We start from the raw sequence: 26,921 nt of genomic DNA on the forward strand, positions 1-26,921 counted from the left end.
CAGTGGAACTGGTTACCGAGTAAAAGCGTGTCAGGAGGCCGACGAAAAACCAGGTAAACTGAAGGCAAATCAAAGATGCAGTGTACCTCCGCTCCTCTGAAAAGCAGGCCGTGTGTGAGAGTAATGAAAAGTATATAAACGCGTCATGACAGACGCCTTGCATCATGGACAGTGGGTAGATTATTATACAGATGCATCACGATAAACAAGTTTGGGTCTTAATAGAGGACACGCGTAGAGATCGCACAGGTGTACTGGTGCCTGTGCGAGTACTGTTAGGAGACGTCGGATCACGTAAGAGCACCATGTTGGACTTAAATATATTTATATATATCTATATCTATATAATTTGGAAAATTTTTTTATTTGTTGTGCCATTTCATATCACATTTTTTAAAATCAGATAGTCTAATTTTTGTTTCTTTTGGCATTTGTATCAGTGGTCCAGCGAACAGGTAAGCAACTGAAGGAGTAAGAGAAGGCATGCACGAGTCTTGAGTGGAAGCCACACAAACGAGGAAATAAAAAGAAGAGACGTGACTATACACTTCCACCTCTGGGCTGCTCCGCTTCTCGTAAGAACCCAAAGACACTCATTTGTATTAAATAGAGGAACAGTTTGAGGAGACGTGTCTTTGGATTCTTACAGCCAATGGGGAGCTATTGTGGTACCTTACACCTCACAAAGAGCAGTAAGAGGCAGAAATTAGCATCACAGCTAAGGGGAATGTGTCTTCACTTGTGTGTGTGTACAATTTTCAAAGGTCTTTTCAGCAAGTGGTAGCCAGGGATTGGTGTATAGGAGGCTGGAAACAGCGAACATGCTCCACAGTGGAACTGTCCGTCTCCACTGCCTTCATGTACTTGTTCAGGATGGCAAATATCTCATTGTTGAGGATCTGGTACTTCCTGATGCGATCTGCCATCTTCTTCAGCGGCTACGGAAGAAAAGAAGGGATGTATTTTTTGGACTTATAATTGCAAGTCTTCAGCAACAAGGCAAAATTGAGGATACGCAGCAGATAACGTGTACCCACCACATTTTTGATGATCTCGTCCTTGCCATCCTGCCTTTGGACTTTGAGCAGGTGGTAGCAGAAGTCGAAGAGGTCAAAGCGACGCTGCTGTCCCAGCAGCACGATGATGGCACAGCCGGCCCAGTTCAGCCCATCCCCAAAGCACTGCCTGTAAGGACGAGCACAAACAACACGGGGAGGGGGCGGAGGGGTGCGCTTTCATTATGTGATGCACAACTCTCGAGATGTGACAAGTCTGCAAAACAATGATGCAACTCTGATGCAACAACGCTATAATGTTTCCAGCTGCTCTGGCGACACAAGGGAGCAACGCGCCATGGAAAAATCCTCCCTCTGTCTGGGTCCAAACTGCTGTCACATATACACAGCCTGCCCCTTTCAACTTATTTATTTTCAGCAATCTTATTCAAGGAGGGTGATGTAAAGGGTGTGTAGCACAGTGATAGAAAAAAAATTAATTAAGGGGAAGAAACTAAAGAAGTCACATAGTGTGTATTGAAAAAGTTTCCCCCAAAACTTTTCCACCCCTTTAACTTCTCTTCTGATTTGCCAACTTTAACCTTTTTATCAGAAGAGAAAAATACTGCTGGACCTGTCATATCAACATCTGCACCGAAATGGACCCAAAGAATAAAATAAAGCAGGCCAAATTTAGCTTAAAAAAGGAAAATACATCAACAGCCATCAGAAGCCATCAACACATGGCTGTGGGGAATTTAATTTTCACCATAAAGCAGCCGAGGACAACAGACACTCTTGGAATCTACCATTAGTTTGCTGATAACTGCAGACTTCCCTTGAATGACTTTTCTACTGTCGCTTGCTGCTGTGCTTTGCAAGTTTGCAAGTAATGACTTTCTTTGCCAGGCGTCACTTACTCTGCCGTGAACTCGTGCGTGCCCACGGGGATGCAGTAGACGAACTGCATGGCGCTCCACAGGCGGTGGAACTCCATACATTCGTCGACATGCATCACACCGTTGGTGGGCGGAGGACCGCGCCACACCGGATCCTGCAGGAAGCTGCGGATTCGCGTTAGGATGACCTCGAACATGGAAAGGCCACAGCACAGGCGCTCTTTGGTCAGCAGGTCTCCCTCCCGCGCAATGGCAATTTGCTGGTAAAAAAGAAAACAGGCAGAATGCTCAAGGATGAAAATCTAAAAGAGAAATCAGACCATTCACTTCCTAGAGAATTTGCCGGGGGATTTTTGCCACTGCTATCCTCCTCTGTCGCTTGCTGCTAGAAACTTAAAGCTGATTACTCAGCTTTTTCTTTCCTCCTCTGAAAATCCGCAGGCTTCTAGTGTAAGTCAGTCAGCTTAAAGGATAACGCTAGGAGAGAGAAGAGAAACTTTCCCTCCAAAAGTCTAAAAAGTCTTTAGAGAATTTAGAAAATTGTGGGAAAGATTGGCAGCTTAAAGAGAAAATTTTTTGAAGACCAGCTATGAAAATTGTGCAAATTCCCTTGAATTATTTATTTATAATCAATAAATAGTTAACAATGAAACACGCCTGAGAAAAGCAGGAGGAAGGGGGTCGCATGATTAAGCTGCAAGACTATAAATATGTCCTTTCAGGTCTGCTTTCATGCCCATCAGAGCGGATGTTGAACTCACTTGCGGGGTTCCCAGCCTCTCAATTAGAGGCACGAGGTGGAGAGGGGCGTACTTCGCCTCCAGCCGCTTCATCCTCACCTCCAGACGCTCTCCCTCTGTGCGGCACACAAATACCAACAGTTGCGGACGTATTTCAAAAGAAAAATGCTTCTCAGATCATCCCAAACTTCAAACTGTGAGTAATGTAATTTGCACCCGTCTGCTTTTTAATTCACCGCTTCCAAACTTGTTGTATACCTTTGATGTAGACTCTGGGAAGAATGTTCTGGAAGGGAGCGGCGTGAAGCAGGTCACACACTTCCTCCTGGGACTGAGATTTAAGCACAACACAGACAAACAGCTCATTTTAATCCAGGAAGTCGCCCGCTGTTATTCTCTACGGATGCCCTGACAAAGCATGCAGACAGCCATGAGGCGGCTTTTTGCTGAACTTCTTAATTTAAGTGTTTTAAAGACATATTTGTGAATGCCTAACACGAGCTCCGAACCACAGGTCTGTGCTGACAGATTAGTCAACACAATGTCAGGCTTAGGGAGAGTGGGGAGATAAGATAACTGAATTAGAGTTTGGCTGTGTGGATAATGATGCTACGATTATCAAGCAATGATGACAGGCCAATTTTAAAAGGATTATAATTTGTAACACTTTAAGCACAAAATCCCATCTAGTCGGGTTTAGCGGCTCGAGGTCAAGTTTACAAACATCTTAATGAATCGAAGATGTCACGTGGCTCAGTGTGTGGTTTTTTGTTTGTTTTTTTTGCCATTAGAGACTAAGGAGCAATTTCAAGCGGTCAGAGCGATCGTGGTGGTGACTGTTTGTCAAGACGACAAGGTACAAATCAAAGAAAGAGCAGAGGAGCAGCACCTCGAGACCTCGGTTAAAAAACAAAAGAAAGAAAAGGGAATGGCTAGAAGAAAAAGCCATGCAACACGCACTCGAATGAACACACACTTAAGAGACAAACAACACACAACTAGGCTTTTAGTAGACGCACAAGCAAGTGCAGCCAGACAGAAATGGTTAATAAAAAAAGAAAAAAGAAAAAAAAGAGTGAGATCTGGGCAGCGTACAGGCATTACAAGTGCCCAGAAGTAAAAGACAGTCATGGAGGCAAAAGTGCAGAGTTCAGCACAAGAATGTGCGATCGCCTTCTAAAATAGTTATGATTCAATGTAAAAAACATTTCCTGTGACAAATGCAGCTTGATTGTCTGTCTCACTGATTTCCTGCAAGATTACTGAAAGCTTGCAATTTGAATATCGTGAAACGTGTCGGAGAGGTGAAGCAGAAGCAACAAATTGTTGCATTCGTCTTAGGTGCACTCTTCAAACACTCTTTTAGTTTCACCTCATTCTTTTTAAAAAAAAAAGAAAGATGTCTCAGTGCTTTTGCTTCCATGGCTAATTGAAGGTAAACTGCGTGTGTGTCAAACTAACACGGAAAAAAAGAGAAACAACAGAAAACAGCAGCCCAAACCAACAAGAGATAAAAGAGCAAACATATTTGGTCATGCTGTCATTTTCTGGTAGCCAATAGGAAGACCTAAATCCTTACCACCTGTGGTAGTTGCCAGCGTGTAATGAAAAACAGAATTGTATTTCAGAAACGTAAAAAACCCTCACACACAATCAGAGATTAAACACTTTGGGGCGTGTGGACTGGGAGCCTGATGGCTTCTGACCGTGGTGTTTGATTTAGCGAGTGAATCAACACCACAAATTGGGTGGAAACCTTCAGGCACCCAGGTTTGTTGGTCACCCACATTAAAACAAGGCAGTCAAGAGAACTTCATTTCAGTGGTCCTGTTTACTGAGCGTGCTCGGAGACCACAGACAGAGCTATCAGAGGAATCTTTGAGAGAGCAGTAGTAACAAAAAAGAGAGAGGGGGGGGGGTGCAATAATCACATTAAAGCATTATGGGATTTTGACACTTGTAAAGAGAAAAGTCCTACCAGAGCTTGCTCGATGAGCAGGCAGAAGAGGATGGCGTTTCCCACCTCCCTTAAGCTCTGGAAGACATCCGTCTTTAGCTCAGCATACTCAATGATATCCTTAAGCTGGTGGTGGAAGAACTCCAGGATGCCTGGAATGGCAGATGGAGAAAAAGACAGGTGTGATACGGCGCTCCATCTGCATTTTTAAAGATACGCTGATAACATCTATACTCTCCTACAGTCTAGGAAGCAAGCGCCTGCTAATATCTCGTTATGTCATTGATAATGTCTTGCTAGCGGGATGAAATGCGGTGATGTCAGCGGGTCCACGCGGCCTCTCTGACCCACATTTGGTCTGAGCATCGGGGCCTCGCAGCAGAGGACAAGAGGATCATTAACTGCTGTCAGTGAGATCACAGGCAGTAAGCCAGGTACAGACCTCAGGGTACAGAACATCAGTAATCTACAGATTACTAAGCCCTCCTCTTAGGGATATTCCATCTGACTGCCTCTAATCTGCAACCACAGCTCTGGTCAAAATGCATTAAGGCAGGTCACGGAGTGCACAAAGATGTAAAAGAATTGGGCAGGTAGAGGATTTTTTTGTGGTTTAATTGGACATTGTGCACAACCCAAATGGCTGAGAACAGTCGTGTTCCTAACTGTATTTTGTAGTGGTTCATATGTTGTTATCTAGTATTGTACTGCTTTCTCCAAGTTATGGCTGAATCTTATTCCAGTACTGTTGAATGTTTCCAAGATCTGACTGAAGCCAGAGAGGCAGTCTGTGCAGGACTTGCTCCAATAGTGAGCGGCGATATCTGAACCTGGAGGAAAATGTGAATTAAACTGCTGTGCTATGCATCAAATAAATAAAATATCTGTACCTATAACCAACTATAAATAGTTAGTGCACATTTGTTACAGCACTTTTGTTTCATATTTGTTCATTATGTAAAGAATACTGTGCAAAAGCCTTGAGCCATGCATTGTTTATTTACATTTTGCTCGAAAAATAGGAAAATAAGTGCAGTGATTAACTGAAACATGTAAAAACATAAATGAAAATTTACTATGTGAGGCAAAAACACAGTGTATAGAACTCTAACAAGATTGAAAGCCAATTTTTGGTTTGACCACCTTCTTCAACAGTAGATGACTCAACTGAAAGGCCAGACGCATCCTCTCAGCTGCAGTGTCAGGTCTTTGCTGGATTTTTCTCCACTTTTCTAGTTTCCTCATTTTTTTAACCACACACCATGTTAAGATATAACAAGTTTTTGGATAAGAGCTCTTTGGAAATCAGTTAATTCGTGCAAAAAACACTATTTTATGCCTGTCAAACTGTGTTCTCTTTGGTAACTTTCACAGACTCAGCTATGAAAGTGTCTTTTTGCCTTTTTGTGACAGGCAGGTAACAAAGCACCTAAAGATACAGTTTAAAATTGGTTCTCTGCTAAGTTCTCTGTTTTGCGCCTTTTATATTGTTGAAAGTGGCTCAAAAAACAAACAAAACATGTCCAACGTTCAAAGCAAAACTGATGCATCCTCAAAAAGCGTGCAGAACAATTGCTCAAGAAAGTGAAGCAAAGCATTTTTTCAAAATGAGAGGTTTTTGCACAGTACTCTAAGTGCATTAAAGTAGTGTGAAGTTATTCTGACGCTGTGGTTTTCAGGCTAAATGATCTGCGATGATAAAAATCTCATATTGAATGTGCTAACCCGCAGCCTGTTTATCATACTTGACATATAAACTCGTGCTTGGTACACAGCTTGATGAGAATGGCATTAATTTTGCAGATATATTTCAACTAAAATTGTGGTATGCTGGTGGTACAAAATTTCACAGCAGTCAATCAGGTATTGCTCAAATTTCAAGTTTATGTCGGTCAAAGCACCAACCAATATGCAGACCATTTAGTTTCTTTTTCTCTGATTGCCCCCTTATTCAAAAACGGCTTAATTTGACTTACCTGAAGTCAAATAAAGAATTATATTTAAGCAAAGCGAACAAAGACAGCTCATGTGGAAATGTTAACGCAACAAAATGTGCTCCATTCATTGTAATTTTGGGGATTATAAACTCACCTGGGGAGCCGTACTCGTGGCGCGGTAGGCGGCAGATCTTGGGCATGACTTCTATCAGGGTTTTTACATACTGCAGTATGGTGCCCTGTAACTGTAAAGTGACAGAGAAGATGGATAGTTCACAGCAGGCGAGGGGAAGAGAGGGCACAAAAAGGAAGGAGAATAATAACTGTGAGGATCCAGCACACTGAGGGGGAGGACAGCATGCTTTTCAGGATGGAAAATGAAGATAAATACCAGGCTCTTGACAATCTTAAGCAGCTCCTCCATCACCACAGCGATGCCTTGGTAACCAAGGAGGTGGCAGATGGTCTTGAAGTGAGGCGGGCCAACAAAGTTTCTGTAGGAGCTGTATATGTGGGAGTATGCAATGTTGAGAGGCTGAGAGGGAAAGAAGAAACAGACACAATGTTATTCTGAAGCAAGAGGAAGTTTGCTTTACACAAAAAATTACAAGTCTTTACTATAATATCACAGATGGTACCGCACCTTAGACCCATACAGGTAGTAAGGCTGTACGTTGGCTGGCTTGTCTCTTTGAGGCTCCTGGGTGAAGGGAATAGCCGTCCGTACAAAGCTGAACAGAGGGAGGTGAAAAAAAGGTAAAGAAAAAACACAAAAGGTAAAAGCAAATAAAATATATTCCTGCAAAACAACAGCGTGAAACTGACCGGTTCGTGGACCCGTTGTAGCAGTAGTTGGGGAGGAAATCAAAGTTGAGTTCCCAGAAGACGTGGAGAGTGATTCGTCCATAGGGGGCGGAGACATTGTGGTTAGCCTCGCGGAACATGGCGTCAAAGCTGTCCAGCGTCATGTGCTTGGACAGGAGGCGGTGGGTTAGCCTGTTAACCTCCAGCAGCCATTCCAACTCCTGTCCAGACATGCAGTGTGAGAAGAATGATGCGCACAGGACACAAAAATAGATTGACGATTTTCACTAGTTTCCCCTGATGTTTGAGCTCACCACTATAGAGGTAAGATCCTCGCTCTCAAAGCGGCTGATGGCGTGGTCCAGGGACTTGTACATTGCTGCAGAGATCCTCTGGGTAATCAGACGGTTCAGGTCAATCGAGCGACCCAACAGCTGCGTGAGACAACAGGGATTGATGAAAAATACAGTGTGAAAGTCAGACTGGTGGTTAAATAAATACCGATACAGCAGATGTGTTTTCATGTTTCTGCTACCTGCACGTGTCTCTGTTTGAGCAGTGTCTCGTAGCGGTTTGATGGAGGATACGGGATGATTACGCCGTAATTTTTACACTCAGCTCTGAAGCGCTTGTCTAGGAGGACACTGAAGAACACATGGCATATGAGTTTGTAAAGTCTGCAAAGAGCGCTTCAATATCTGCCAATAACTCTAAAATACTTTTTTTTAAAGTCACATTTTCTTTTTTTACCTTCCAGCCATTGCTTTGTAGTAGGCAAATATCTGATCTGCTAGCTTGTAGACAAACTGATCAAAGCAGAGGTTTACCTGAGAACAAAGCAAAGAAAATGGTTATTAGATTCAATTCAAAGTATTTATTGTCATGTGTCACGAGAGAAAAAGGCATTTCTCTGTGCAATGAAAGTCTTTCTTTGCTGTCCACCCACAGATGCTGATAAATATATACGATAGAAATAGAACATATAAATACAAATAATACAAATAAATGAAGACAGAAAAGGAGACAGAATATGGAGATTTGAAACAGAGATGTGTGCAAAAGAGCTATAGCTTAATATGCTGGCTTAATATGCAAGATGACCTGATGTGCAAAAAAATATATATATTATTACTGTTCAAAAATGGGTCAGCAGTTCAAGAGTCTGATGGCAGTGGGGAAGAAGGAGTTGTTGAGTCTGGATGTTCTGGATTTCACACTTCTGAACCTCCGCCCCGAGGGCAGAAGTGTGAACAGTCCGTGTTGGGGGTGTGTGGGGTCTTTGAGGATTATTAGATTAGATTTATCCCTTTAAATTTCCATGGGAATACTCCTAATGGTGGCTATTAGACCTTACCTCAGCCTCGATTTCATCATAAAGGAACTGTTTCTTGAACTTGGTGAGAGCGTAGTAGCCACTGTCATTATACAAATCTAGAGGGTACAGCACATACCTGAGAAGAGATAGTGGGAGTTAAAATACTGCTCTTTTTTAGAGTCATAAACAAAGAGTGTTTAACTGATCGACTTCTTACTCCATCATGGAAGGCTCCTTGGTCTCCAGGATGTGGTCAGTGAGGATCCACGGCATGGACATCTCAATGGGGAACTGGATTCTGCGGCCCATGGTGAGCTCCAGGAAGAATTCTCTGAACCAGAGCTGGGACAAGTCACAGCACTGCTGCAGGGCCTCTGTGTGACAGGACAGTGGCAGGAAGAAGGAAAGAAATGGCAGAAAAGATTGGCAAGCATTAGCAATGTTTGCTCTCATTACTCTTCCGTTGCTTCACAAAGGAAGCAAGAGTAAAAGCTGTTAATAATGTTAGCTGATGCTGTGGAGTATTCATTCACTTCTCTTCTGGTTTTTCCTTTGACAACTTGGGTCTGTTTGAACTTTCAGAATTCCAGCTTACCACTAAAGTTGAGCAAATGTGTGAAGAAGAAGGACTGCTTGTGGAAGTCTTCTATGGCTGTGACTATGGGTCCATCAAGGCTGCTCCGCAGAGTCTTCTTGGATCCACTCTTGTCTGCTATTAGGGATTCCAGCATGGTGCGTACCATGTACAGCTGTGGAGGAGAGAGACAAAGGTTCAAATATAAAAAAGTGGAAACCTCCTTATTACCAAGCAGCAACCTGGGTGAAAAATGAAGCCAGTATAGAAGTGTAAAAAGGAGCCACTTCCACAGGCACTAATGTACTGCCACACAAACAGATGAAACAGAGATGCAGGCTTTAGAGCCGAGCGCTGATAACAAGCCAGATGGTGTCTCTCCTGTTTAGTCTGGAGGACGCGGTGTGCGTGTTTTCCAAAAAGAATTAAAAACTTCGATTAATCTGACCACAAAACCTTTATTCGGTGATTATGAATGACTTTTGGCCTAGAGAACATGCTTCTGGCTCGTGCTCTTCTTTTGCATGATTGCACTCTAACCTGCAGATAGCAGGTTGCAGATAGTAACTGTGCTCACAGACAATCATTTCTGGAAGTGTTCCTGGGCCCATACGGTGATTTCCATGACAGAATCATTCCTGTTTTTAATGCAGTGCCACTCAGGGGCCCAAAGATCATGGGCACCCAAGAGCAGATGGTCTGCCATTTTTGAGACTGGTGATGGCATCACATTCAAAATATGCTAAAAAATTTTTATGAAATAATAAAATGTTTCCATTTAAACAACTGATATGCTTAAACAGTAGTGTATATAAATTTTACACTTCATTGCATCAGACGAATATGAGTGCACAAAAGCTCATGTGACAAACCATTATTACTCATTTGAAACCTTTATGAAACACGACTGTCAGCTGCGAGAGAATTCAATATTAATGAATCAATGGTACGGAAGTAGAGGAAGCAAGAAGAATGAGTTGAGTAAAGTTTGACTTATCTGACTGTCTTGTTTCACTTAATGCGCCTTATAATCCAAAAAAATACAGTTACTTCTACCTTCCTTTAGCATGTCCAGAAGTATAACGTTTTGTGCGATGGTTAGCATCTTCCACCGCCTTTGACGTTGCAAAATGTTTTGTCAACATTTTTGCGTTTGTTGGGGAGAAAACTTACAAACATACAGTGCAGCACTTCAGAGTCACACTGCTAGCGATCAAAGATTTATGTAAATTTGACAAGCTGAACGCATTCTGTACTGTACAGGAGAGACGGCACGGAGGAGACTGATTGACAATAGTCTAGAGCCAATCGGGACACAGAACACAATGCACTGTTAAAAAAAAAAAAAAAAAAAAAGCATGCAAAATTGCACAAAGAAATTCCCGAAACAGCAAGGCCGCGAAAGGTGAACCTCGTTATAGCGAGGGACCACTGTAACTTCAGAGAAAGCTTCATTTCTAATTTAAAGATAACACCTTTACTCAAACCCACACCCCAAATCTATGTATTTTAAAAAGTCATAACCTTCATGAAAATGTATCAGACTCCAAACAGTGTCAGTTTCTTTTAAATGGGAACACCGTGCAGCATAACTCGCGCAACTCTCACACCACATGTACATTTTCAGGTTTTGCAACTGCTAATAGGAAGTTAAGCTACTTTAAAAATCTCAGTAGTTTCAAAGATAATACATGCAGATCTAAATGCTTTCACTACAGACTGAACACCATTCTTTAAGCACCCTGGTCCGTTTCACGTCTCACCTGTGTGCTGGAGGGTCCGACGGCTCTACGAGGCACCTTGATATCAAAACCGCCTTTCGGGTCCTTCTCACCCCTCAGACAGGGGTCATTTGGAGGTTCCCTGGCTCCTTCCCAGTCACAGACAGTTTTTCGAATGGCCTGGAGAACGCTGCAGAAAAATGTAAAAATACTTCGTCTGTTGTTTAGTCGGAAACAAAAGAAACGGATGCATTTGTGATTGCATCATTTTTGTACCTGATGAGAACGTTCTTCTTCTTGCGTACAGCCTGGCGCAGAGGTTCTCTAAGGGTCATTTGGGCAAAGTCCTGCAGAGCTGCGTAGATGGTATTCCTAATGGCCTGGTTAAACACCGACTCCATTCGGCCCATCAGAACCTTTGGGACACATAACATCGTTTATTGCATCACCTAATTTTAATGCCGCTTTAATGTCAATTGTGTAAGTTGCATTTTTGGAAATAAACTAGTGAAAACTATGCTTGTGTCAAACCATGCACTCAGCTGAAGTGCAAAAAAATATCCAGACAGTGAACATCAGTGAGAGTGCTACTCATATTTCAATAATCTTTTACCTGCAGCCCTTTGATCATGGCAATGACCTCCACCAGGGCAAACTTCTCTTCACTGGTGTAGTTGTAACGTGTGGCTCGCTCATACTCCTCCGCCGTGCCTGGACAGTCCTTATTACAGAATTTATCCGTGGGATGTACCAGTTTCCATGAGTACTGAAACAAAGGAGAGCTATAATTAGATCAAAGCCAGAACAATAAATAGCAAAAAAACAACCCACATCATACGTCCAAAACCCACTCATATTCACACTGACGGCCCCACAAAGCATTTTCCCCTACCCACACAGGGATGCAATCAATCCCACGCTTTACTCACAACTTCCATGACATGCGTGCTCCACTTAGACAGCAGCTGCAGACCCCTCAGAGCCAGGTCGAACAGCTCCCTGTACTCCTCGTCTGACTTCTGGCTGTCCAGGCCCGAGCCGGTCACCACTTCGCTGTTGCTGTAGCGCGCTAGCTCGGAGATGAAACGGATGTGGTCATCCCTGATCTGCACCATCTGCTCGCACAGGTTGTACTGCGGAGAGATGCTGCTCTGAGTGCACGTCCACCTGGGCACAGATGGGAAAAGAGGGTTGGGAGGGAGTGTGTGGGAGTTTGGTCATCAAGGAATTTTACTTCGGCCTGTAGTTGTAGTGGTGGAAAAAAAAGAAGAGTAACATCCAGATTTCTGTAAATTACACCGGTGGATGGGTTTGCTCACTTGGACTTGTTTTCTTCATAGTGTGCGCTCGTCTCAATGTAGCGTGACAACTCGATCTGCATGTCTCCAAACAGCGGCACCACTTGCAGCTGAGAAACAAGAGTGAACGCCTCACTTCGGGGATAAACACAACAAAGCGTGTAATGGGAAAAAGAAAACGCTTAAAAGCCCTTACTTTGAAGAACTTGTCGATCTTGCTCAGGTTGATCCTCTTTTTGGCATCTAGTTTATAGATATTACTCACATTCCCATCCATCAGGTACAGACCAAAGCCCATAACCTGTCAAAAAGAAACGGAAGGGGAAAAGACAAATTGGCAAAAAGACGCCAGAAAGAGATAGTTTCGAAATGTTGCGAGCTGGCGGCAGGTAACGATGTCAAACGCGCGCTTACCTTAAGCAGCATGTGTTTCTCGCTAGGCGTCAAATACATTTTGTTCTCATAATAGTCTACACAGATGTTGACAATGTCTGCCAAAAGCTCCTCGTAGCCGGGAATCACCTCCAACTGTTGATGCAGGCACTGCACGGAGAAAAGCGCGACACAACAAGTCACCTTTAGATAAACAGTAATGCACTGACAACACAAGGAAGGAGGACTCACTGTACCCTGTGCGTACGTGGGATTAAGCATCAACAACAACACAAATAAAATAAGATCGAACACAATTCAAGAGGACCAAAAACCAGCAATACACTGAGCCGTAACACCGGCAGCTGTTAAATCTTAATAAGCAGACTTTCAATGAGAAACTTCCTGTCGGGTCAGCGTTCAGCAGGTTAAAGGCTGATTTAGGTGAGAACAGCCACACTAATTACATAACAGCTCCTCTGCTCTGACTAACATTCAGGCAGCAGCTCTGTGACACCTTGAGTACAGCTGTGAGTCATTCACTCGCTCAAGTCATTATCCTGGAGCAATCCAAGTCACCTGCTGTACTATCACCAGGATATTTAATTGTATTTGCAATAAACCCCCAATTAAAATGTCTATTTTCACAAAGATGCACTAAAAAAAACAAAAGAAAGATGGAACCTAAGTCATAGTCTTTTATTAGTCACGCATAATCCCCGCACTGACCTGAGTGATCCTGTTGTGGTTCGCTAAAAACATGGAGAGATTCTGAGACTCCTGGATGGACTGGGGATCAGCCATCTTCCTCAAGAACTGAGCTGCCCTAGAGGTAGGAGAGGAGAGGAAAGTTAGTTTGGCTCTGCAGCGTGAGAAAAAAACAAAACAAAAAACGTGCATTTGAATCTCTTTACTTAGGGTTCACTACCGTTTGTAGGCAGAGTGATCGTTCTTGACGCTACACTTCATATTCTTCAGTTCGTCCAGCACTGCGAACATGTTGATGAATTTGCCCAGAGTGAGCAGATAGGCCTCAGACACGAAGTCTTTCCTCCTCTCGGCGTGGCACAGACGCTTCACTTCGCTACAGAAGCGTTCTATGGCTTTCCTCTGATAAAAAACAAACACAAAACCAACTGATTATCAACAGCTCTATTAATAATGAATACATATGCATAAAAAATGTTTAAAAACCCTCCTTTGTCTCTATAGACATAAACATACGTTGGTCTGTTTAGTGCTTTATCAGAGTTTCATTGATCTAGTTTATGTAATCTTAAAGTAGGATCTTACCTGGAAGTACATGAACTTCATGAGCTTGGTCACTTCGGGCTCTAGCACTTCCACCGTTTTCTCGTAGATCTCCACTCGGTTGGGCTGCTCGTTGCATTTCACCTAGCAGACACAAGATGGTGCCATCACACAGCCTGATCTCACAGCAACAGTGCACCACATGTACTTTCCCCCAGGTAACATATTAGCTGCTCCCATCCCCCATGACCCCACCCCACTCCCATCTTTTTGCTCCGTTTTCCCAAAAATCGCGATTACTAAACATTTTCGTTTAAAACTGTAAACGTCAGTTTTGGGGAACTTTGTTACATGTAACAATAAAATCATTAAAGTCACACTGCAGACCTGTGGGGTGTAGTAGGAAACAAGATTAGTGAGGTATGCTCAGTTTAAAGTCAGAGTTCTTTCTCTCTCTCTTTTTAACCCGTCTACATCGCCATGGCAACTAACACTGAACGCTGAGCAGGTCCAGCTTGCGTGGTCCTAATTTGCTGGTCAGTCCAGCAGCTGACAGGACAAAGATGAGTGAATCGATCGGCCAATTTGTAGACTTTTAATGCTTAAGAATATCCAATGTGTGAAATTGATTTCATTCTCATCTGGCCACAATTTCCACATCTTCAGAATACAGGACAGAGTAAGTCCCGACTGTAGCGAGAGCGACTTAGCCATAAACAGCATCGATGAGGGCACACTGAGTAGGACAATACGAACATACAAGTTCGGTACATTTGAATGATTTTTTACAGCATCCTCCCACCTTGATTTATTTGCAGTGTTTTTTTATAGTCTTTATATTTCCTTTTCTCACATGTTCCTCTGGGAGTTAAGTGGGCAGCACTTGAGGGTCAGTTTATGTGAGCGTGCACAGAGAAAGTCTGAACAAACAGAAAAAGCCGACAACCACCCGCTGCAATGCCTCTGACTGGGGTTTAAGGTTTCGTCGAGCCAGCTAATGTAAAGAAAGCCTGACTGTGTTGAACTTGTGACTGCACCCCTTTGTTAAGGCAAATGCTTTGCAGTCCAATTCGGTTTGAATTTTTTACGTAACAGGGTGGTTTCTGATTTTTTCCCCCCCCTTTTTATTTATAGCTAAAAATACAGCTGTCAGTGAACCAGAAGCTCAGCTGCAGGCAGTGTTGTTTCTGCTCTGTAGAATCACCACCGCCTGCAGCTGAGCTTCTGGTTCAGTGGCTAAAAGGTGCAAAGTTAGGCAACCCAACTACCAACCCACAACTCAAGCCTGGCAACATCTGCATTTCATACGGCCTTTTTTGGGTAATTGTTCCTTACAGTGAAAAGACAGTGTGACAGCTTGAATAAAACTCTGTTATGATGGTTTAGCATTAGATCTGAAGGTTAAGATGTGAGGACAGGAAGGAAGCGATCATTAACCTGGGGAATGGCTCTGGAACAGCTTCTCCATGTGTAAAGCATCACAGCATATTCATGTCCTTCCTCCAGCATCTCATTCTGTAGAAATAAACAGAACAAAGACATTTAATTTCTCATGTACAGCTGAAGTCACGCCAGGACTAGACACCTCAACAAGCTCAAGATTATATCTACACTGCTGTGAAAAAGTATTTCCCATCTTCTTTTTTGCACATGCCACATGTTTTTTGTTTCAGATGATCAAACTAATTATTTTATTAGACAAAAATAACCTGAGTAAATGCAAAATACATTTTTTAAATGATGATTTTATTCATTAAAACAGTAAAAATAAAAATGACCCAACCGTACCTTGCCCTCTGTGAAAACCTCCCCTCCCCCATTAACTGTTAACTCATTAATTAACTGTGAATTGAATTTCACATGCCACACCCAGGCCTGATTACTGCCAGCTCTTTCGAATCAACAAAACACTTAACTATAACCTGTCTAACAAACTGAAGCAGGCTACAAAAATCTCATCTAGCAACTCATCAAGCTTTGATCTCTAATAAAATGAAGAACAGATGTAAAACACTGAAGTCTGGACAGGGTTACCACGTCATCTGTAAAGGTTTGGGACTCCAGTGAATCACAGTGAGAGTCATTATCCACAAATGGAGACAAAACTTTAAACCAGGCAACCAAAATTACTCCAAAAGCGCATCGATCACTCATCTAGGAGGTCACCAAAGAACCCAGAACAACACCTGAAGAACTGCAGGCCTCACTTGCCTTGGTTAAGGTCGGTGATCATGATTTAAAATTCAACAAGAGGAGACTGGGCAAGAATGTCACCTGTGAGAGAGTTCCAAGGTGAAAAGCACTGCTGACCACAAAGAACACAAAGGCTCGTCTTACATTTGCCAAAAAAAAAGCCTGGAGCACTGTACCCAAAATCATTTCCCCTAGGGATCAATAATGTATTCTGATTCTGATTGATGATCTCCGAGACTTTCGAGGCGAAAATCTTTTGTGGGCTGGCAAGACGAGAGCTGAACTTTGTGGAATCTTTGAGTGTCGTTACATCTGGTGTAAAATCAAAGAGAGAATTTCATATAAAGAACATCACACCACCAGTCAAACGCAGTGGTGGAGGTAGTGTGATGGACTTAAGCTGCTTTCTTCTTCAGGATCTGGATGACTTCAACCCATGAATTCTTCTCTCTACCAGAAAATCCTGAAGGAGAATGTCCAGCCATCAATCTGTGCACATTTGGGATACACAGCAGGACAATGATCCAAAACACGCCGTAAGAGCACCTCTGGGTGGCTCAAAAAAACCAAAAACAAAATAAAGGTGTTGGAGTGGCCTAATCACTTAAACCCAACTGAAATGCTCTGGCATGGCCTTAAACAGGCCGTTCATGCTTGAAAACCCTCTGATGTGCCTGATTTAAAACAGCTCTCTAAAATTCCTCCACATTGAGGTGAAAGACTCACTGCCAGTTATTGCATACACTTGATTGCAGTTCTTGCTGTGGCACAGTTAGGGGAAGTTTAGGAGAACTGCTTCTAACACAGGGTCAGGTAGGTTTAGATAGCTTCTTCTTCCCTAAAAAACTGCAGTTGGTATTGACTCAGGTTATCTTTGTCTAACATTAACACCTGTTTGAAGTGTGACAAATAAGCAAAAAAAATAAAATAAAAGATATCTAAAAAGATATCTGGAAGGGGGTGAATACCTTTACACAGTACTATATCTTAGTAACAGACATTCTGCAAAGCTACTAAACACATCACACATCTCAGATTAAACCCACATTGCAGGACTTGATAAATATTTTAGCAGGGAAACATTTCATCCTCTCAGAAATAGGAAAGACAGATTCCTCCATCCCTGCGGCTAAAGGACGAGTGCCCCCAAATAGCCTGGCCTCAACCTGAATGTGACTTCCTCGTTGAACCGGTTAAATAAAGCTCTCACTTCCCCTCTTCGACAGTCACATCACATTCTCTGTTCATTCACAATCAGGGGAGGGATGTTTAGTGCTCGGCTGCCTCTCTGATTCACCAGCGTGTGAGTGGAATTTGTGTCTGCAAGAGTGTGCGTGCGTTATTTTTATGTGTGTCCCGCCAGAGGCCGAGCCAAATGCTAACAAAAGAGCCAAATGATAATCAATTCACATGAAACGAGGCTCTCTTTAAGGGCACGAGGCTGCTTCCCACAGTCTGCTTTGATTTTACTGAAAGAGGAACAAAAACTACTGAGTTGAGACCACAAAAGACTGAATTTCACTAGTTAGCTATTAAAGGAAAAAAAAAAAACCAGTGGAATGGAGAGCAGTGCCGTGGTGTTTATTTTAGTAACCAGCGCCGCAGGTCTCACCATGCTGGAGTGGACTGTGGCTTGCTCGATGTAACGGGCGATGCCAGTCACAAAAGCATTCCTGTCTTCAAAGTTGGTGTCAAAATTCGCCTGCCGAAGGAGAGACAAAAAGGGGTCAAAAGACTGTACACTGAAAAAGACCAATCAGCTGGGGACGATGGTGGGTGGCAGCGGTGGCGGCACTGTGAACCAGTGCGTACCTGGTACATAATAGAGGAGGGAGGGGGTTCAATGCACGGCTGCTGGTCCGGGAGCGGCAGCTCCTCCAGCAGGTCCACGTTGGACAGAGCATCCTCCAGGGTCACGTGGGTCGTCATGGTAACGAGGTGTCACTCAAACAACGCCCCAGGCTGACATAGAAAGAGAAAACAGAAGGAAAGATATGAGTTAAAGAGGCACCGCAAAAAGGAGGAAAAGTGCTTTTGTGATTCCCAAAACAGAAGGTCTCACACGAGTACTTCCTACTGCAGTTTTACACATATATGTCGGCAAACGGGTCAAAAAGTTACAGGTGAAAATGACTTGGTCAATCACGACACAATACTTTTTGCAATCCGGTCGTTAAGTCTGACTTCACTAGCCGTGTCTGGGCCTAAACTCCGCTGCAGGTCCATTTAACATACGATCACTATGGCATTACTGAGAGTTGAAAAACTGTCTAAAGTCTTTCATCTTTAATAAAATGATCAGCGTTCTGCTCTACCAGGTGTAACAATTGAGTTTAACATCCAGGCATCCATGAAAACGGAATTTATGACATTTAACGGAGTTAGAAGTTAGCAGGAAGTTAGCTCGCTAGCTTCTATCTAAATACAATATAGCATGTCCTGACTGCGGGGTTTTGGAAACAAATTAAAACGTACAGCTCTGTTATCACTTCCAGCATAAATGAAGACAGAAAACTAAACAGCAGTGACGTTTGTAGGGTTACTGAAGTTTGGCTAGCTGGTATATAATGATGTGCTACATGACTGCTAGCGACACAGCTATGTTAGCATAATATAAACAAGCTAACTTTTTTTCCACTCGATAAAAGTTAACGTGAGTGTTCTCGGTGGTCAGGAACAAATGTAATCGCATGGCAGGATGCTGTAAAAGGACCAAACTTCAGCCAGGAGAACAACTGAGATAATCCATCCACAATACGAGGTTAGTCATTCATATACTGCTGCATGGGCTGTGCTGTAGTTACATCCTAAGGTTTTAAAAACTGAGCTTAAATAAATGATTAGCGGTAATAAAAGCCGAGGGAGGTCAACAGTGATCACTGACTGTTTTAGGAGCTTTTTGAGATTAAATAGAAGAAAATACAAAACATTAAACATGTTAACAACACAAAAGCCATATTAAACGCAGACTACTTTAGGTCCGGAAGTAGGATTCGTCACGTCATCACTTAACAATCGGATAGGCTCTGTATTGCACTGACATGTACTGCAATTTGGGGTGGCTGTAGCTCTCATCTACTGATGGGAAGGTTGGTGGTTCGATCTCCGATCTTTGCTCCGCCAGTCTGCATGCCAAATATCCTTGGGCACGATACTAACCCCAAGTTGCTCTCTGGCGCATCAAAGCACTTACATAGAAAGAGCTTAGAAAAAAGTGCTTGTATAAATGGGTGAATGAGGCATGTTGTATAAAACACTTTAAGCTCTTGGTCCATTTATTACCTTTTTCAAATGTAAATTACATCCTTAAAGTTATATTTTGTCAGTAACCGTTTTTTAAACTGTGAGTAAAACCTGCCATAACACAGAATCAAGTCTGCTATCAGTCTGCGGTTGCATGGGGTCAATTATACACTCTGTCAAGCTAAATGTGTCTTTTCTGGTTGGCCTGATTTATTGTAATTTTGCTTAGGTAACATTATATCAGGAGGTGAGCCCTCTTGTTAGTAGAGTAGTATCCCCAGAGTATTTTCATGTATGTGTTTCTTTTCAAATAATAATAAAATATCAATATTTGGTGTCCTCGATACAAAAAACCCAAACTGACACGTGATACTGTGCAGCAAAATGAACCTGGGGTGCTTGTCTCAATCGGACAGAAAAGTCAGGGGACAACTGATCAAGAAATTACTGAATAAACAGATAAAAATGAATAAGCAGGTTACACTCTAGCAATTCAAATGCATTCTATAGTCAGATACTGCAGGGTTAAAGGACACATACACCAGACACTGTCTTAGTATGTCTAGACAACTTCATTTCCTCCCATGAAGCCCTGTTTTGGTGCAGAAAGTGTGTGCATTCACCCTGCACCTGTATCACTTGGGGGGAAGAGGCCCCTTGCAGTTTCCTTTTTGGCTTTTTGCTTGACTAGAAGAATATCTGAAGAGCATAATTCATGAAATGCCAAGACCTGGAAAATGCCATTGATCTGGCAAAAAGCAGAAAACGCTTCGAAAAACAGTGAAAGTTCGACAGCAAACACAAAAACGTGTTATCTTGTAAATGCGGCATTGGCAAAATCTGCTTTCCTGTTAAACTCTCAAATTGCTGGCAGCTTTGTACTTTTTTATCAATTCAAATACCGTAAATATCAGGTGGTATATATGAATGCATGATTACGATTTCACACTGCAGGATAACGTTAAAAACTACACAGTCACAGCCAGCACAAGCAGAGAGGAAAGTGTGAACACCAAAATACAAGAGAGGGGTAATTGAAAAATAAAATCCTCCAACAGTGGGAAATGGAAAGACGGGACAACTTTAAAGTAAATGCAGAATCTGCAAAACCGTCATTTTGTGACGAGAAGCCTACATAATGAGTTCGCCGGCTCTTGGTCATCAGTAATGGTCGCATATGCAGGCTTAACCAATGATCACAAATGATCTGAATAGAAAGTGGGTGGGGTTTCCTGTCATATCAGACTGTGACATTTTTTTTTTCACATGGTAAGCCACCAGTCAAACAGCACCGAGTTCTCAGACCTCACCCAGCTTCCAAAATATATGCACACACAGTAAAGATACTTTATATGGGTGCTGCAGCTCTGTATACAGTTTACACTGCAACACAAAATGAAGAAGAAGAAAAAAAAAAAAAAAAAAAAAAAAGGAATGTGGCACAAGTGGGTAAACGGCCACTTGGCCTCTTTAGTTAGCGCCTGTGGATCAGACCACACGGGCTTTCAAAACTCAACCTTTATTTTGATCTGAACTAAAGACCCATAAAGTTTCGTGAGTGTATGTTGTGGTGTTACAACACCACAAAAGGGGAAAAAAAAAAAAAACACAACTACCAACCTTCTGTCACTATTGCAGTACTTCCAGCTACAGCGGGTCTCATCAATATCAGATTTTACCATGATCAACACACGTAAACACACACGTACCCAGATAAGTATAATGATTACTGGATGCTAAATGTAGGTTGTTCCACTTCCCGTTTCTGCTATTGTGTGAATAACCGCTTCTTTAGTTGATTATCGGTGACATCATTTTCCATTATGGTATAGAGTACCACTCATTTGCTGAGCGCTATCGCCCTTTAACTGCTCTTTTTGTTTCTGTTCCATAATTTTAAGTATGACGTTTAATGTGGACACGGTGGTTGTGAAACAGATAAAAGCCGGCAGTGTATCAAGGATGTTGTGTATTATAAGGTGTGTACCAACTTATACTCTACACGTGTGTGTGTGTGTGTGTGTGTGTGAAACCCCTTTTTTTAAACGTCTGAGGATTTTGTCATCTTGAACAGAGTGTTTCCTGTATTCTTTACACTGCTGTGCTGCTTTACAACCTGGATGCGCACACTGTCTGATTCTTTTAAGACCTGGCTGGTTATTTATAACCATTCGGCATACAGAAAATGAAACACGCAGCTCGCTACAGGGGCTTTGTCGGGCAGACAAACGCGCTCAGTGCTGCTAAACTCCCATCTGTGCATGCAAATACAGACGCGCTCTAAAGCCTGGGTTGGCTGAACAAACTTTCCCACCCTATACAGGGCTCTGTTAAACAGTAGGTTTATCTGTCAGTCTCTGTGTGTATGTGCATCTTCGCCCAGCAAAAAGGGCCCCTTCATTCCCTTCTGGGCACTTGGAAACCTAGTTGAACAACCAAAGAGGGACAAATGAGGCAACGAGACAACAACTCGCTTCACAAAACTCACACAGTAATATTCCCTCCCCCCCCCGCCGAGTTCACGTTATAACTGCAGCCTCTATACATGAAGAGCTCTGGTCTGATGTCTTCGTGACAGCACTAAACAATGAGGTGGTGAGAAGATCCCAGAATATCATGAATAAAGCAGAGGAAAGGAATGAGATGCAGTCAGAACATGGAGCATGATGTAACAGGCAGAAAAAAATAATAAAAGAAATATGACCACTCTGCGCTGCTAGGCCTTTGTGTAATACATCTTGCTCGAGAGGGAAGACAAAGTGAGAGAAAGTGTGTCAACTCCAGCCTCGCACCACTCCATGGGATCTCCCACCCAAGGCTAGCTTTGTAATACACGCAATAAGACCATATGTGATCAGCATTGAAGGCAGGCACAATACGGATCTCGAGCATTTAGTCACGCATGCGATCATTTAGAAAACGTTCAGCGACACCAACTAACTCTGCGGCTAAATGTGCGTTCCAGCAGCGTCTGTGCAGAGCATCCTGTGCAGGGGACGGTGTGTGGCTGAGGTATTTCACAGGCTGGTTGTCATTTCTGAAAGCAGCACAAGAAGAAGAAGAAAAAAAAAAAACTGCTTTCATCTTGTGATTTCTGTGATGTCATGCTTGCAGAGATGAATATAGACTAGGGAAAGAACAAGAGCATGCCTCGCATAACCATCACCAAGCTTGGCAAGTACAGACAGCAAACGAAAAGTAAACCAGGTGTATCTACTTGTATTTATGTTGGCAACTTTATGAAAATACATTTGTAAGTGGTGATAATAATAACTTCATCTGACTGCTACAGTTCCACAACAGCTTGCGCTGCTTCCTTTTTCTTTGTCTAGTTCGTTATTTATATCTAGACTCATTGTCTCGCTGTGTTTCTCAAATCAGTCAACTGCAAAATAGTTGTACTTGTACCCTGAATCACTGAGCTGTTTCGGGCAAGTAACAGTTGTGAGGTGGGACCTGCACAGATTGTTTTTTCCTCTTTGGATACGTCCCACAGGATTTAGATCTCAGAAATCTGAAGGCCTAATCAACAAATCGGACTCTTGCAGAGCAAATTGTTCTGCTAAAGGAGAAAATGTGCTGAATGCTGTTGTCTGCCACAATGTTTAGGTAGGTGATAAGTGGAAAAATGAAACTCACGTGAGTGATAATGACCCCGAGGTTTCCTAGCAGAATGCTTTCCTGATGATCACACTGACTTATTCCAATATTCTAGCTTATGGACCTATATAGCTTTCCCAGGTAAACACTGCACACATATAGCCGACCACATGATGATTAATCAGAGCAGCCCACCATTGGCCACTTTAATGCTCACATGCTTCCTGTGAGCACAAACAGGGGTCAGCATCATGGCCAGAATTAAGTTTCCAGCAATTTGTGTTTCAGCTCTTCACACAAGTAAGCCTTTCCTTCCAAAAAAAGCATCAACGAGCCTTGTTACCTGACAAAGAAACTGCCGTTTCACCAAGTTTTTGGTAGGCACTAACTACTGCATACCAGGAATACCCCACAAAGCCCTCTGTTTAGGAGGTGCCCTTAATTAGTCTTCTAGCTATCACAATTTGGCATTTGCAAGTTCTTACTGTTGACCAGTTTCCTGCTTCCAACACATCTTTCACAACAGACTACTCAGTTGCTCCTTAATATACTGTTTGCTGAAGAACTCTGGAGATATAAGGATGTTTAAATGTTCATTTTAACCAATTTAATAGAATGGAACTAGTATGAAAGCAGCACATTGGTATTGTGGTTTCCACTATTGCCTCACTGACAGAATGTCTGGTTTGAACTCCAATCTGGGGCTTTTCTGATTGGTTCTCTCCAGTTACTCCAGCTACCTAACCCTAACCCAAAGGCATGCTTGGGTTTAGGTTAATTGGTGATTCTAAAATGACTGTAGGTGTCTCATGTCAAGAATCAGCCTTAACCGGTTTCTTGCCCTATGACAGCTGGGATAGGCTCCAGCCCCCCTCACTACCCAAAAGCAAAATAGATAATAAGCTAAAGGATATAATTCAATCTTCCCTTTTACGTTAAAGGGAACTGCCTGGTTGCACTCACAGCATAGCTCTTAAAAGGAGAAACGGGGATGAGATGAGTTTATGAGTCAATTTTAACCACTCATGATTTATTCTCAGCAGATGGTTCAAACAGGGATGTTTTAGACAGCTCCATTTCTAGCTGTATACTGGTTTAGACCACATTAGCCTGACATACAGCTGGTAACTAGCCTTAGCAGTCCAGACATCTCTCTGTGACAATAATAGCGGGATGCTGTGGTGGTGTTTAGATGTGTTAGCTAATTGTCTTTTTTTTTCTTCTAATTTTAAAGCATGACAAACATGACCATGACCGACTTCACAGTAAATGATTTGATGGTTTTTCACTTCAGGTGGCAGTAAGCCAACTTTCGTAGAAACCAACCTTGAATTCACTTCAGTAATGTTAGCACTTGAGTTGCAAATAATTATTATCTTATATAATGATCGTAGCATATGTACGTATTAACCCTCTTAGACACAATTGAATCTGTAACTTACTATGTAAACGGTCTCTGTTACCAGGATTATTAACATCTATGTAGCTTTTGGGAACTTTTTTTTTAATACCAATCAAATCTTTACAAATGATAAATGTAGGTGAAGTACCTGACCTGAAAAATGAACAACATTATATGTATGTTGCATGTATGTTGTTGACATTTCGTGTATGTTACGTGTATGTGGCTGACATTACGTGTACTTGTTAGTTGTTGACATTAGATGTACGCTACATGTACGTTGTTGACATATGTGTATGTTACATGCATGTTGTAGTTTTTGTAAATACATTTTGCTTAACAGATTTTAGTGCCGTGGTACTCTGGGTTGATTGGAATGTATATCTGTAAATAAATGTCAATCAAGCAGTAATGCTACTAATGCTAGTAATTGATTACTTTATCTTATGCAATGAATATGGATTTCACAAAGAAGACAAACAATAAACCTATGTATTTATCTATTTATATTTTAGTGTATATGAACAATACTTTTTGCCATTTGACTGAATACAGTGCAATCATGAAAATTAAAAAAAAAACATCATAAATTAACATATGTGTGTGTGTGTGTGTTTTAACACATGAGCGAGGTTAGCAAGCTAATATTAACAATAATACCTGAATTGCAACAAATTATTCTTATTAATACTACTACTTCTACTACTACTGACAACAATAATTATTATTATTATCAATCTTAGCAAATTACACTTTCAGAGAAACAAGAAACACTCGTTTTAGTCAGTCAAAAATGTGAAGTTTTCCCATAAAACTATCACAAACCTAAAGAAGACTTTTTTTTTTTTAAACAATCCTAATTTTACCTGACTATTAATGGCACCGGGTTTCATTTTCATTGTGGTTTTAATTTTGCAATCCTTAGTGTTAGCAGAAGCAAAGCATCAAGATTCAAGCATTACATCACTGCTTGTGGGTGAGGGTCTGGCATACAGATTTACAGCTCAGAGAGTCTGCAGCAATGGCAGGCTTACATTTCTACCCAAACTGGCAGGTTCGTCTGTAGGAGAGAAATGGAAAGGAAAAACATCTGGGTTTAGACTAAGCCTGTCTGAGACGGAAGTGGGTGAACCTGTCATTTGAGCACAAGTAACGGCCCTGCCTGCCTGCTGGTGTGATAGCTGTGAAACAATCCTGTGCATCTGGCCGTGCTGTGGCCTGTTAGTCGATTGGAAAGAGGGGAGAGGACCTTTAAGGGAAAAAAATTAAAAAGCCAGAGCATCGTCGTGAAATCGAGCAATCTGAAACACCAAAACGTTATTTTTCGACATCTTTCTGTGTCTGTACAACGAAACGGTTGTTATCAGCTCAGAAAACCGTGGAGCCTTACGTGCTCCATCATTCATCAGTGCACTTGCCACACAGGCACCCTCTCCTCACCCCACCCATCTCAGCGTGAGCTACGATGCCGATGTAAGCTAACGGGGATCCCATTCATGTGCCACAATTATCCACGATAAAGCGGGGCGCTCGATCCCAATCAAGTCCCTCCTATTTACAAGGATCCCCCTATTGTTACATTTGCGCACGGACAGATAAGTAAAGGGAAAGGATGTGAAATGCGAAAAGGAGGCAAAATAAAAAGAAGGGGGGAAAAACAGCACTCCAGTCTCCAGCCATCATCACTACCCAAAGCACATCACCAGCCCCGTTCATCTTCTTCGCTGCGTCTGCATCCATCGCTACTTTTTGCCACATACCTGAAAATTGCATGTCCGTCCGGCGACAAACTAAATCGGGCGGACCGTGTCGCGGTCTGCGACGGCGAGCCAATGTTTCCTAGGTTTTTATTTTATTTTTTTCCACGTCTTCTATGTCGACTGATGCTCTAGTTTCGCCCAGTACCAACCCGGTGCTAATCCACCCCACACAAAGAGCAGAAAATGGCTGCAAGTGCATTTTCTTAAAGAGACAGTCACAGTGGAGCACAGGCGATGATGACAGGAGCCCCGACATGTTGATTCGCTTCATTTGAGCTAGTTTTCTGCTTAAAAATACTTTGGGTACGGATAAATACATAATGCGTTTCAGGCTTTTAAATTGACAACATCAAAAGCTGTGGGTATATGTTGTATGTATAGGGAAACTGAGGGTAACCTCATTTAAAGGAGGCGGTGGTAAATTCTCAGTTCTCTGTATGAATTCTAATTACATGATAAATAGAATATAGAAAAAAGTAAAGGGCCCTACTTCACCCAGCTTGTACTACTATTTATAATTATGAATTCAAGTTGCATGTAGTAGCATGTAGTTAAATATTATTGTTTATTATTTCAAACGTATGTGTTGAATACAGTACTTTATAATGACAACATGCTATAACCTTGATTCCAGAAAACTTGGAATGTTGTGTGAACTGCTTAAAGACCACAGAAATCCCATTTTCACTTGCAGATCTTATAAACCTGTTTTTTATTCACACAACAACATAGAAAACATATAACATGCTTAATTTGAGAAAATTGCTCATTTTAAGCAAAGAAATCACAAAAAATGAACGATACAGGATTGTAGTTGCTCGACATTCCTGGGTTTGATTTGTAGTATTTTCCATTTCATT

The 26,921-nt window shown here is 42.1% G+C and overlaps 1 protein-coding gene across 2 annotated transcripts; it reads right to left on the reverse strand.

Annotated features, from left to right (window-relative positions):
* Positions 1-770: 770 nt before the first annotated feature.
* cyfip2 (cytoplasmic FMR1 interacting protein 2) lies at positions 771-26,256 on the reverse strand. Of its 2 annotated transcripts, XM_040015822.1 has the most exons (30): positions 26,062-26,256; positions 17,869-18,018; positions 17,669-17,758; positions 15,301-15,378; positions 13,906-14,007; positions 13,541-13,722; positions 13,342-13,438; positions 12,655-12,783; positions 12,437-12,541; positions 12,262-12,350; positions 11,872-12,109; positions 11,556-11,708; positions 11,219-11,358; positions 10,985-11,132; positions 9,243-9,396; positions 8,865-9,021; positions 8,687-8,783; positions 8,083-8,159; positions 7,868-7,976; positions 7,647-7,766; positions 7,354-7,553; positions 7,172-7,259; positions 6,920-7,063; positions 6,683-6,773; positions 4,613-4,743; positions 2,893-2,965; positions 2,656-2,750; positions 1,916-2,154; positions 1,038-1,185; positions 771-938 (listed from the first exon to the last, which is right to left on the reverse strand). In XM_040015822.1, the coding sequence occupies exons 2-30, from the start codon at positions 17,983-17,985 to the stop codon at positions 771-773; spliced, it is 3,759 nt and encodes a 1,252-aa protein (XP_039871756.1). In that variant the 5' UTR covers positions 17,986-18,018; positions 26,062-26,256. The 2 variants fall into 2 exon arrangements, with proteins under 2 accessions (XP_039871756.1, XP_039871757.1); XM_040015823.1 differs by lacking the exons at positions 771-938; positions 1,038-1,185; positions 1,916-2,154; positions 2,656-2,750; positions 2,893-2,965 and adding an exon at positions 3,420-4,216 and having other exon boundaries at positions 26,062-26,254.
* Positions 26,257-26,921: the final 665 nt, after the last annotated feature.

Source organism: Simochromis diagramma, unplaced genomic scaffold (assembly GCF_900408965.1).
Source record: "Simochromis diagramma unplaced genomic scaffold, fSimDia1.1 OVJJ01000685.1, whole genome shotgun sequence".
Classification (NCBI taxonomy): domain Eukaryota; kingdom Metazoa; phylum Chordata; class Actinopteri; order Cichliformes; family Cichlidae; genus Simochromis; species Simochromis diagramma.

What these genes read in the sequence shown, in the direction of transcription:
- cyfip2 (XM_040015822.1), bottom strand. Translation starts at nt 17,985, where the DNA reads ATGACGACCCACGTGACCCTGGAGGATGCTCTGTCCAACGTGGACCTG. An exon ending in AGATCGACAAGTTCTTCAAA is followed by an intron (nt 12,351 to 12,436) that starts GTAAGGGCTTTT and finishes CTTGTTTCTCAG; the next exon opens with CTGCAAGTGGTGCCGCTGTT. An exon ending in TGCTCATCGAGCAAGCTCTG is followed by an intron (nt 2,966 to 4,612) that starts GTAGGACTTTTC and finishes CTTAAATCTCAG; the next exon opens with TCCCAGGAGGAAGTGTGTGA.